This window comes from Hyperolius riggenbachi, chromosome 11 (genome assembly GCF_040937935.1).
Source record: "Hyperolius riggenbachi isolate aHypRig1 chromosome 11, aHypRig1.pri, whole genome shotgun sequence".
Lineage (NCBI taxonomy): Eukaryota > Metazoa > Chordata > Amphibia > Anura > Hyperoliidae > Hyperolius > Hyperolius riggenbachi.
In genome coordinates this window covers 120784431-120797396 of record NC_090656.1, presented here as the reverse complement: position 1 = coordinate 120797396, position 12966 = coordinate 120784431, and the positions used below count along the sequence as shown (strand labels likewise).

The 12966-nt window shown below is 44.3% G+C and overlaps 1 protein-coding gene across 1 annotated transcript in view; it reads left to right on the top strand.

The window, feature by feature from the left end:
• The window catches only part of LOC137537869 (mucin-5AC-like), a 385525-nt gene that overhangs the window by 187731 nt on the left and 184828 nt on the right, over nt 1-12966 (top strand). The window contains exon 17 of the mRNA XM_068259817.1: nt 7154-7393. Coding sequence (XP_068115918.1) covers nt 7154-7393 — 240 coding nt within the window. The remainder of the gene's footprint in view (nt 1-7153; nt 7394-12966) is intronic.

The window sequence follows — 12966 nt, the reverse complement described above, 5'->3', positions numbered from 1 at the left end:
AAGAAGCCCATTTTGAGGTGGGTGAAACTCCACATAGACGCAGCCAGGACGCAAGGCAGATGCAGGCCTCCCCGCCCCACATTAAGTTAGCTAATATAGATCCAGAAATGAGAGACTATATTTATAGCCTTCCTACCTTAAAAGACCTAGACTCCTTCGCACCGTGAATACAGAAGTCTATTAGACGAGAACTTGATTAGCTCCATAGGGACATATCAGGTATTGGTCACAGAGTAGTATCCCTGGAGGAGAGGGAGGAAGCCACCCATATTGTTATGGTGGCGGTTTGTGAACACACAGTGGAGCAAGATAGAGAACTTGAAAAGCTCAGAACACAACTTGATGAGTATGAAAACAGAGACAGACACAAAAGCATACACATTAGATGGCTCCCTGAAGCCACGGAGCAAGAGGACCTGCGTCCAACAGTGATGGACATTTTCAATATGATCCTGCAACGTCTTGTACAAAGCTTAATTGATATAGAAAGAGTGCATCGGGCTCTCCTTCCCAAAAACCCAGATCCTCAGAAACCTAGGGATGTTATTTGCAAGTTGCTAGGCTTCACAGACATGGAAAATATCTTGAAGCATTTAAGAGATAAAGATTATCTGGACTTTGACGGTGCTAAGCTTTCATTATATACAGATTTATCAAGACATAGTTTAATGCAACGGAGGGAAGTGAGACCCCTTTTGGAGGAAATTAAGAAGGCTTTTTCATTAATGGCATGTGTAGGAGGTAAATCAGCCACTCTGTGCACAAAAGATGACTCAGGGGACTTTACTCAGAAACTGGATCTCCCCGCTACAGATTTTCCTGATTGGAGGGAGTGCATTCATCTCCCACCTCTGCCTCAGAGAGAAAGATGGCAGACCCCTAACTCACAGAAGAGAAAAAATACCCCGTCTCATACACCTCATTGAACTTTACGAACAGATTAATACTTGCTTGTTATCCTTTTGGCTAGATTACATGGCTGTGCTCTGTCGCTATTAAAATCAGACACCCATGTTAGTCTGATGTGATTTCTCCTTTTGCAGGCCGCATATTTCAGCCCGGGGGACTGCTTATGTCTACTAATTCTCCTGAATAATGCTTGTTAATAAACTGAGGTCCGGTGTGACCTTGTTTAGGTTAATATAGAAGGAGACTTACTGTTTTAACTTCCTACTTGTTTGCTAAATGGTTAAGTATGGAGTGGTGGCAGTTTTACTGTCCCTGATGTGCAGTTCATATACCACCTTAGGTTTTTCTCGGGATGAAGGAAAAAACGAGCCTGGTGCTCAATGGTTGACACAAACCTTATTCCTTTATTGTTGTTATTTGTTTACTATGTAGATATCGACACCGAAAGCTTCTGCTTTTTCTTGTATGTATAGATGCTAAATAGAAGTCTGAATGTTTTGTCTTACAATGTCAGGGGTCTAGGCTCGCTTGCTAAAAGAACTAAAAGAAGTAAGTTATGGCTTGAACTGAAACGCTTACACCCACAGGTGATGATGCCACAGGTGACATATTTTAAGAAGGATTATACTCCACGACTCCCCTGAGATATTTTGATAGATGATACTTGAGTTCCTCACCTATTTTTAGAGCAAGAGGGGTGGCTGTTGCTTTAAGTAAACACTGCCCAATTAAGATAACAGACTCCATTATAGATGATCTGGGAAGATATGTGATTCTTAAAGGGGAACATGCTGGAAGAAAGTATACATTAGTTAACATATATGCCCCTAATTTGAAGCAGGCAAGCTCCATCTCAAAAGCCGAGCCAAGCCGAGATTCGAACCCTGGTCTCCTGTGTCAGAGGCAGAGCCCTTAACCATTACACCATCCAGCCACACAGGTCTGGTCGCTCCATTCACTGCAGTGCAGTGTGGCTGGTAGCTTGAGTCTTTGGGAGGCATAGGGACATGGCAAAGGTCAGGCAGTGTGAGTGGACAGCATGTCTGCTGTCAAGGGGGTGGAATTAGAGGTGGGCCGCAGCTCACTAAACACAGTGGCTGATGTGAAGAGGGGGCAGCCGTAGAGGTGAAGGTGTGGAGCAGAGCTCTGTTTCTCCCTCTATTGGCCTGGGGAGGAGGGGGGAGTGTATGGAGGTGGGGCGGTGATCTCCCTCATCGCTCGAGACTCTTCTTCTCTTCACTCAATAAATAATGCAAGTAAATGTGTTTACATAACAGTGGCGGCCAGCGGGTGGCCACAGCTGTGTCGGGTGACATGCCCAGCACCCCAAGTGGCCTCTTGTATTGCCTGCTGGTTCAGGCACCCCAGGGGAATGGATTGATATAGTCAATGATATTAAAGAAATTGAGGACACGGTTATGACCAGCAGAGATTGTTATGACACATTTTCAACTTGAGCGGTTTAGATAGCTTACAAAGATACAGAAAAATATCTTAGAATGATGATACAACAGACAAACAAACACAGAACACTTATATCGCGCTTTTCTCCTTGCGGACTCAAAGCGCCAGAGCTGCAGCCACTAGGACACGCTCTGTAGGCAGTAGCAGTGTTAGGGAGGCTGGCCCAAGGTCTCCTACTGAATAGGTGCTGGCTTACTGAACAGGCAGAGCCGAGATTCGAACCCTGGTCTCTTGTGTCAGAGGCAGAGCCCTTAACCATTACTCGATTCAGCCACAGCTAGATAGGACCTAGCTTCTTGACTAGTATTACAAGAATAAATGAAACTACATATTGGTGTCGATTTTAGTATATGTAGTTTTTCTTTTTTAGTTATGTTTTCTTTTTTTCTCAGTTTGAATTGGGATTATCCTGATATTCTGTTAAAGTGATGTGCTAGTTTTGTATGGGATCAGACCCTTCAAATATGGTTATCAAACCAACGGGTTAAAAAAACTTGGAAGTAGGAAGGCTCTGAAGGCTTTAATCTCCAAAGTGAAAGGCGATGTATGGGTGTAAAGGTGATCTAGCGATGTATGGGTAGATTCGACCAAGAGACAAATATCTCTCTTATAGAATATGATAAGAGAGAGATCTGTCAGCTGCCTATACACCACAGGTCGATTCACAATCAATTTCAGCATGAAATCTCTCAGGAATCGGCCTTGTGCACCGCATCCGCTGCTCTCCCTCCCTAATCTATGTCCCCGTACCTGTAAATGTATACATTGGATAGAACAGCAATAGGAGGCGCCCTTGTTGTAATGTCTGCAGTTAAGCTTACATGTAACAAATAAGGTATGTTGTAGATCGCCTACCTTGGGAATGGACACTCCACTCGGTAGAATAGATGTAATTGTTTATTGGTAATAAGCACTTAGGACAACGCGTTTCGCAGCACAAACCGCTTCATCAGGTCAATATGGTGCTTTAAAAAGAAGATTGGCAACAATAGACGCTTCAGTATACCACAGTAAAACCTTATAAATCAAATGCACATCTGTGATAAAAGTAGGTATCATATACATACATATGCACAATTGATCGATAAAAACATCAGAATATTACATAATCTGAGTATATCTATTAAAATGATATCCTGCCTGTTAAGTAACATTAGTTACTTATTTTAAAAAATGAAATTAATAGCCATGTGAGTAGCAAAACGTTAAAAATTATATACAGTTAATGACAGTGAAACTTTCATTCCTCCTTGCCAGTCCATAAGGGATCCTGAATAAGATATAAATACAGGATACCCGGGGTAAAAATCCCCTGTTATAATAATCCTAAGGAGGTAGACATAGACTAATATCAGCTATATAGGCATAATCCGGCAAAGGGCTAGCTCTAAGCGGGGAAATCTGCACAAGATCCCTTACCTTTATGTTGTATGTGAATATCCTGGGCGCCAAGCCGTGTTATCGGTAAGGGCTCCTACTTATAGTCCATCTGTCTCTGCAGTAAGAGAGACAGTGAGCGATATGGAGTGGGCGTGGCTCGGGCGGCTGACGTGGTGGGGCGGCGGCTAAGTCACATACTAGCCGCTAGGTGGTCCTATGGCAATGAAGAGTGATGTTCCACGTGGGGGACACAGAGCATCAGGGATAGTGTAAAGCATCTCCGTGTAATGCGGAAGTGTATTGCCCCCCTCAGACAGCGTGGTGTCTGCGTCATGCGGGGAATGGTAGTTCTCATGCGCATGCGCCTGATACCTATGTCGCCATCTTTCTGTTGGGCACTTGGGATGGTGAAAGGATGGTATAGGGTTACGGATAAGGAAGGAAATTGGCAGAATAATTTTCATGGCAAAGAAGGACTATGCAATGCAACTGAACCCTCTACATTCTCGAGTATATGCAAAATGTTATTATAAAAACTTAAGCCCCAACTTTTCTAATTTCCAATATTTTTGACAGTCTCAAAACTTTTGCCAGGACTATACACATTGATCACACAGCAGCAGCAGGCAGTGACTAGCAAAGGGGTATTGGCACAAATGTCTGACAAGCTGTTTTTTTTAAACACACTGATATCACTGATAACACAGTATGGTTAGTCACACAGGTGTTGCATTGTGTGAAAAATGTCAGACACCAAATTACTTTTGTGCAGTGACAGTGGGCTATAACAGGGATGTAGCCACACGCTACACTATATATAGGGTTATTGTGTTGCTACAACAAACCTCACCACACAAGAACAACTGTCATCAAAAGGACTCTTGTGATCAGGAAGAGTCCTAAAAAGGATTATTGTAGGGGATCCCTAGCTAGTGAACCGTAAGTAGCAGAGCATCTAGGAAGAACCTGTACAGCACAATAATCACCAAAACCTCTCTGACTGTCCCTCTATCTGCATCAGCAGCTCCTCTCCCTACACTGACCAGTGGAGAATGAAAATGGTGTCAGGATCGTGCCTTTTATGGGGGGGGTGTACCAAGTGGTGCTGATGTCTGATTTGCCGTCCTTACCCACCTGACTTCAGGGTGAAGGGTGAAAAAATGGCAATTTAGAAAAGTATAGGACGGGCGCAAATGACCTGCATCATTGGCGCTACTGGTGAGCACGCAAGTAGTGCATGTTTCCAGGAAACCGAGGGGTAGGGAGTGACAACGCACGGCCGTTTCTTGGGCAGGGCGTCCGCCCTGGGCACAGACCAGCAAGTAGAAGAAGGGGGGCGCAGGCAGAAAGACATAACCGCTAGGGAGCTGGTGATGCACGGTGCAGCCAAATGGAAGAAGAAAGACGATTTCAGTGGCTGGGTGGTGTCATGGTTAAGGGCTCTGCCTCTGACACAGGAGACCAGCGTTCGAATCTTGGCTCTGCCTGTTCAGTAAGCCAGCACCTATTCAGTAGGAGACCTTAGGCAAGTCTCCCAAACACTGCTACTGCCTATAGAGCGTGTCCTAGTGGCTGCAGCTCTGGAGCTTTGAGTCCGCCAGGAGAAAAGATAAATATAAATGTTATTTGTCTTGTCTTGATCACCAGTGCGATCACCTTCCTTGACTCCTCCTGGGCTGACTGCATCTGACGACAATAAAATTAAAAACAATAGTGCACACGCCAGCCTGGGGCCCCGGGAACTCTCACTGCCCGGGGCCCCAGAACCAGCATGTAACACCATATGTGAGCGCAGTCAAGCCCTGGAGCTGCCACCACCAGGTGCCTGTCCCCAACTGCTCTGAAACTTACCAAAAACACAAAGGGAAATACTCTTGTTATGCATCTGACGACAAGTCATCATCACGTCACCACCGTGTGATGGCACTTTATGTCCTGTAGCGTTACTGCAGGCTTTCACTGCATGACGCCCATGGAGGAGTCGGCTTTCCGGGATCTCTTTGCCAGTGTGTTTATGTTTACCTGGTTCCTGCTACCTCCTGGATGAGTGGCTGGTTACTAGTAAGTAGGCAGATCTGCTTCTGACCTGTGGCTTTATGACTGTCCCTAAAGAGTAAGGGTTCGCGAGTCCACGAAGGTGGGGGAAAAAGGGCACACTTTTTACATCCTCGCCCTAGGTGCAATTTAGCCTAGAAACTGCCCTGTGACAACTGCTAGAAGAATAGCTGCTACAGTAATCCTTTGCATGAGAATGGACAGTGGCATCAGTACCTTAGCTGGTTAAAAGATTCTCACTCTGGAAGTCCGTTATATCAGTGTACAGATTAGTTTTGACCAGCCAATTTAACCATCTTAAACCTTGCTTATCTTTCAGAAATCATTTATTACAGTAACTGAAAAACACAATTCGCAAAGTGCTCATTGAAGTTTTATTGAGATAGGCTTTCTCATCACATTGTGATTCAGTGCTCATTTAAACAGAAGATGCAGACATATTTTTAACAAATTAATTGTGTTGCTATGTCACAAAAGGACCAAAAACAAGCACTGGGACTGAATAAGGTTCCTGGGTCATTAGTTTAGTTCCACTAATCCAGACCAATACAGGTAGTCCCCGGTTAACGTATGAGGTTCGTTCTTAACCTGAATCTGTTGGAAGTTGGAACACTGTGCCATCTCTGTCCCTTGTACCTCCTCTGTGCCTCCAGTGTTGCCTCTGCCCTCTGTACCTGCTTATATAAGTTTAAAAGGCATTTTTACTTAGAATTTTTTTTTATCGATTTTCTCAAAAACTACAAGTCCAATTCAAAAAAAAATATTTTTTTTGACTTGTTCCCACATAATCACAGAATTTTTTTCGTTAGTATTGGCGGGACGTTTGTAAGTCGGGCGCTCGTAAGTCGGGGACTACCTGTATTCTAGTTCCACTAATCAAAATCCAATAAGTCTATTCAGCTCAAAAAAAAAAAAAAAAGGTGGGCAGTATGCATTTCACTTTTTATCCTACGTTTTCTCCGAGGAGATACATTTTTATGTTCTGTTTCAAATATTTTTTCTAAAATCTTCAATTGAAAAAGTACCAAAACTTAGGTCAAAAATACTGTCAAAACTATTATTTTCTTGCTTGGTGGTGGCTTAAAGGGCAGATTTTTAATAAGGTGTAAAAATGTGGCAGCCTGGAGGGGAATAGTAATTAACTCCTCCGGGACTTGTGCAGGTAAGCAGTTTATCGGCTTTCCCCTGTGCCAAAATATCCTGGCGGCTAAATAATAGGTATGCAAAAATATTACCTAAAAGAAAACTTAGGAGAAGAAATGAATTTATTACAATACTTTCTGTTTTCCGCAATTATCACCAGCCTAATTACATTTTGAATGGTTCTTTCTTTCTTTTAAAACAGGGGAAGGTGTGTGGCCTTTGTGGAAACTTTGATGGAAACCGTAATAATGATTTTACAACAAGGGCCGGATGTTCAATAAAAGATGTAAAAGTATTCACAAACAGCTGGAAGTCATTCCCTGACTGTCCAGAAGTCTACATATCGAAGGAGCCATGTGCTATTCACCCTTACAGGATGGCCTGGGCACAGAAAATGTGCAGTATTATCATCAGTGATGTGTTTGCAGGATGCCATGCAGAGGTAGTAGCTTAACATTATAAATGTATAATTGCAATGAAATGGAAAGCTCATCAGTTAATTTTTTTTAAAAAGCTCTATAGGGGGTGAGCTAGAATTTTTGCCAAAGTAATTGTCACACCAAAATTATAATTTTGTCCTTACTTGATCTTTTTGCGAAACAAAAGTGTATTTTTACACTTATTTTTTGCAAAAATGAGAAGTTGAAATGTGTTTTCATATTCATGCCTATATATTTGTGCGGATTTTCTTATACGTTCGAAATGTGTTTTCTTGTCCGCATCGACTTGAATGCATTTGACTAACCACTTGGGACCAGCTATCTCTGGCCCCTTAAGGACCAGAAACCACTGGTACCACATACTGTATTTGGATGTATCTCTATATATTTTTACACATATTCCCCTCTGTGCTAAAATGTGCTTTCTCATGTGCTCTAGTTAATTCCAATAGTAAAGTATCAGTAATGTTTACAGATATTTCGCTACAGTTGTGTTCAAAATTATTCAACCCTCCCCCAATGCTGTAAAGGGTTTTAGGGAATTTAGTGTACATTTGTAATTGTGTTCAGAATGAAATCTTACAAGGACTTTTTAAAGAACCAAATGCAACTAAAATGACATCAATTGTTTTTGTAATACAGTATTAATTTTTTTGTGTTATTTCTTCATTGACACAATTATTCAACCCCTTAAAGACTACCACTCTTAAGAACAGAGGTTCATTCAAGTGTTTTCGAAGTATTGAAAACACCTGTGGATGTTAACAAGCAGCAATCAAGCATAATAAGCACCAATTAGGCAGATTTAAAATGACTGTGATACTCAGCCCCCATCTAGACATTTACTGGTGTGTTTACAAACATGGTGAAGTCAAGAGAATAGTCCAGGAAGACAAGAGAAGAGGTGATTTATCTTCACAGGAAGGGCAATGGCTATAAGAAAATTGCAAAGATTTTAAACATACCAAGAGAGACCATAGGAAGCATCATTCGCAAATTCAAGGCAAAGAGCACTGTTGAAACGCTACCTGGTCGTGGCAGAAAGAAGATGCTGACTTCGACTGTCAGATACAGGTACTGAAGTTTCAGCTCAGACAATAAGGCGCACACTGCGTAATGAAGGCCTCCATGCCAGAACTCCCAGGCACACCCCCTTGCTGTCTCCAAAGAATAAGAAGAGTCATCCGCAGTATGCCAAAAGTCATGTGGACAAACCACAAATGTTCTGGGATAGTGTTCTGTGGACTGATGAAACAAAATTAGAACTGTTTGGGCCCATGGATGAACGCTATGTTTGGAGGAGAAATAACAAGGCCTATGAAGAAAAGAACACCTTGCCTGCTGTGAAGCATGGCGGGGGGGGGGGGGGGGGTGGTCAATCATGCTTTGGGGCTGATTTGATTCTGCAGGTACAGGGAAGCTTAAGTGTGTGCAAGGTACCATGAATTCTCTTCAGTACCAGGAGATATTGGATGAAAATGTGATGCAGTCCATCACAAACCTGAGGCTTGGGAGATGTTGGACCTTTACACAGGACAATGATCCCAAGCATACCTCCAAGTCTATTAGAGCATGGTTGCAGATTAAAGGCTGGAACATTTTGGAGTGGCCATCGCAGTCATCAGACTTAAATCCAATTGAGAACCTCTGGTGGGACTTAACCTCCCTAGCGTTCTGATTATATGCGGCGCACGGCCGCGGGAGGGTTTTTTTTGGGCTAATTTTTCTTTTTTACATGTAGCTAGCCTAGCCCTAGCTACATGCTTCCCCCCTCCCTTCGCTATCCCACCCACCCCTCCGATCGCCGCCAGCGCAAATACCCAACAGGAAATCCTGTTCTGAACGGGATTTTCTGTATGGGCTTCCCCCGTCGCCATGGCGACAATCGGACTGACGTCATCAACATCATTGACGTCATGACGTCAGGGGGATTCCTGATCCATCCCATAGCGCAGCCTGGCGGTGATTGGCCAGGCTGCACAAGGGGTCTGCGGGGGGGGGCTCTTTTTCGCGGCGGGTAGCGGTGAATCGGCGGCCAGCGGCGGCGATCGGAACAAACACGCAGCTAGCAAAGTGCAAAAATTATGCAAATCGGCCCACCAGGGCCTGAGCAATCCAGCGCGGCGGTACTGGACGAGCTGAGCTCGTCCGTAACGCCCAGCTGGTTTTTAAAGAAAGCAGTTGCAGCGTGCAAGCCTAAGAATGTGACAGAACTGGAGGCTAAGATACCCGTAGATCGCGGCAAGACACTTGTGTCAAGCTACGCTTCACGTTTAAAAGCTGTTATAACTGGAAAAAGATGTTGTTCTAAGTACTAAAAATGAATGTCACTTGGGGGGGTTGAATAAAACTGATAATGATATGAGCACAGAAAAGACAGTTGTGGTTATTTCATTATAAATGTTATGTTATATTTGTCTGACTTACAAGTGCATCTTTGATTTAATTGTAATCATGATAAACAGGGTACAGGAATACTGCGGGATTGATGGCATAGTTCTTCAGTGGTTCAAATCCTTCTTGAGTGGCAGAACCCAATAAGTGTCTATGGGGCCCTTCCTGTCCACCCCTATACCACTTAAGTATGGGGTGCCCCAGGGTTCAATCCTCTCTCCCCTGCTTTTCACAATTTACATGTTACCGCTTGGAAAACTTATCCAAAAACATGGCCTGACATACCACTGCTATGCGGACGACACCCAACTATATCTTTCCTTCAAGCCTGGTGTGACAGACCCAACTCCAACTATAAACGCCTGCTTACGTGAAATACAGCAATGGATGAATGACAACTGGCTGAAACGAAATGCAGACAAAACTGAAGTCCTTCTGATCGGAGGGCAGCGCATGACAACAAAATAACTTAAAGTGAACCTCCGGACTTAAAATCGACTCAGCAGCACTGAAAAGGCTTGGTGTTTCTTAAAAAGTTTCACAGCATCAGAACTTTGTTTCTCTTATACAAGCCTCATTTTTAGCTGCACAGAAGAAAACTGCCCGGGCTTTTTTCCCCTGATGCTGTGCAAAGCATGATAGGATTTCTGATTTTGTTGTTCTTGTTCTTCTGTTTTGGTGTAATTTTTTTTTTTTTTACATTTTGAATTTGACATTTGAAGCCTAGCGTGTGCAGCTGGGAGGGGTAATCAGGACACAGGACAGTTGGAACTGTGTCTCCTGCTCCTTGTCACCTCCTTTCAGCCAAAAAGATGTCTGCCCCCATGACAAAGATAGCAGCCCCCATGAATCCCAAACATTTGCCTGTTCTTTTAAAACAGGGTGGGTAAGAGATTATATTACCTATTTATTCTAATTAACATAACTAATGTAACTTGATGACAGTATGTTTGTGTAGGCTGAAGTTCCCCTTTAACTTGCAGTCTTCACCACTGGGAATAGGAGGCACGGATCTACGCAGCTCTAATCATGTGCGTAGCCTGGGAGTTCTAATTGATGGAGTTCTAATTGATGGGGATTTAAACTTCAGAACTCACATCTCTGCTGTGGTGAAATCATCCTATTTTCACCTTAAAGAGAATCCGAGGTGTGTTTAAAGAGACTCTGAAGCGAGAATAAATCTCGCTTCAGAGCTCATAAATAGCAGGGGCACGTGTGCCCCTGCTAAAACGCCGCTATCCCGCGGCTAAACGGGGGTCCCTTCACCCCCAACCCACCCCCCGCAAAAGTGTGTCGTGAAAAAGTCGCTGGCTGTCTCTTCCTGGAGGCAGGGCTAACGGCTGCAGCCCTGCCTCCAGTCGCGTCTGTCAGCGGCGCATCGCCGCCTCTCCCCCGCCCCTCTCAGTGAAGGAAGACTGAGAGGGGCGGGGGAGAGGCGGAGATACGCGCTGACAGACGCGCGTGGGGCAGGGCTGCGGCGGTTAGCCCTGCCCCAACCAGGAAGCGCTCCCCCGGTGTATCGAGGGGGATTTGGGGGTGAAGGGACCCCGTTAAGCCGCGCTATAGCGGCGTTTTAGCAGGGGCACACATGCCCCTGCTATTTATGAGGTCTGAAGCGAGATTTATTCTCGCTTCAGACTCTCTTTAAAGAATGTTATCTGCATACAGAGGCTGGATCTGCCTATACAGCCCAGCCTCTGTTGCTATCCCAAACCCCACTAAGGTCCCCCTGCACTCTGCAATCCCTCATAAATCACAGCCATGCTGTGAGGCTGTGTTTACATCTGAAGTGTCAGTCTCAGCTGCTCCCCCGCCTCCTGCATAGCTCCGGTCCCTGCCCCCGTCTCTTCCCTCCAATCAGCAGGGAGGGAAGGGATGCAGGCGGGGACTGGAGTTCTGCAGGAGGCGGGGAGAGCAGCAGACTGACATTATAGAGATAAACACAGCCAGCTCTGACAAGCTGTTTGTCAGCAGCGTGACTGTGATTTATGAGGGATTGCAGAGTGCAGGGGGACCTTAGGGGGGTTTGGGATAGCAACAGAGGCTGGGCTGTATAGGCAGATCCAGCCTCTGTATGCAGATAATATTCTTCAAACCCACCTCGGGTTCTCTTTAAGAACATCGCAAAAATCAAGCACCTCATCCCCCCAGAAGATCTACCAACTTTAGTTCATGCCTTCATTACCTCCCGACTGGACTACTGCAATGCTCTCTACACTGGCCTTCCAAAAAAGGACTTGTACCGCCTACAGCTGATACAGAACACTGCTGCCAGACTGCTAACCAACCCCGTCACTGCCACATAACGCCAGTCCTGCACTCCCTTCACTGGCTACCTATAGAATGGAGGGTCCTATTCAAGATCGGTGTACTGACATTTAAATCACTGAATAATCTGGGCCCTGGATACATGAAATAAATGTTGCAGCTGCGTAGCAATCCCCGCATTCTCAGATCCACAGGTTCTAATAATCTAGTCATACCCAGAGTCCACTTGGAAACTGTTGGTCCCAGAGCCTTCTGTCATGCTGCCCCTACGTTTTGAAACTCGTTACCTCAACATATCAGGACAGCTCTATCTCTAGAGGTGTTTAAATCTAGACTGAAAACCCACCTGTTCAGTTTGGCATTTGCAGAAATATAACTTTTGCTGTGTGAATACTTTATCCTACTACGAATTACTGAATCTGAGAGAGCCTAAGCGCTTTGAGTCCTATTGGAGAAAAGCGCTATAGAAATGTTATTGTATTGTATTGTAAATTGTATAAGATGACTGAAATGATCAAAATCAATGCCAAACTGGCAAAAACACTCAATTTCAGTGGGGGTTGAATAATTTTGAACACAACTGTAGATTGTACTGTAACCTTAACCCATTCTCATTTGAACCCTTGTTTATCGATGCCTAACCCTAACCAATCACCCCAAGCTATGTCTAACCCTAAAGGATCCCCCATCCTTTGTCTAACCCTAACTGACCCTTTCCAGCCTTTGCCTAACCCTAACTGACCCTTTCCAGCCTTAGCCTAACCCTAAATATCGCTTTAACCAATGTTTATCCCTAAATTACCCCTCCTCGCACTATGCCTAACCCTATCTAACTGTAAACTGATATCCAACAAACAGTTACAAATAGTTGGAATCGAAGACACCACGGTAGTTTTGGCACTGTCATAGGTGC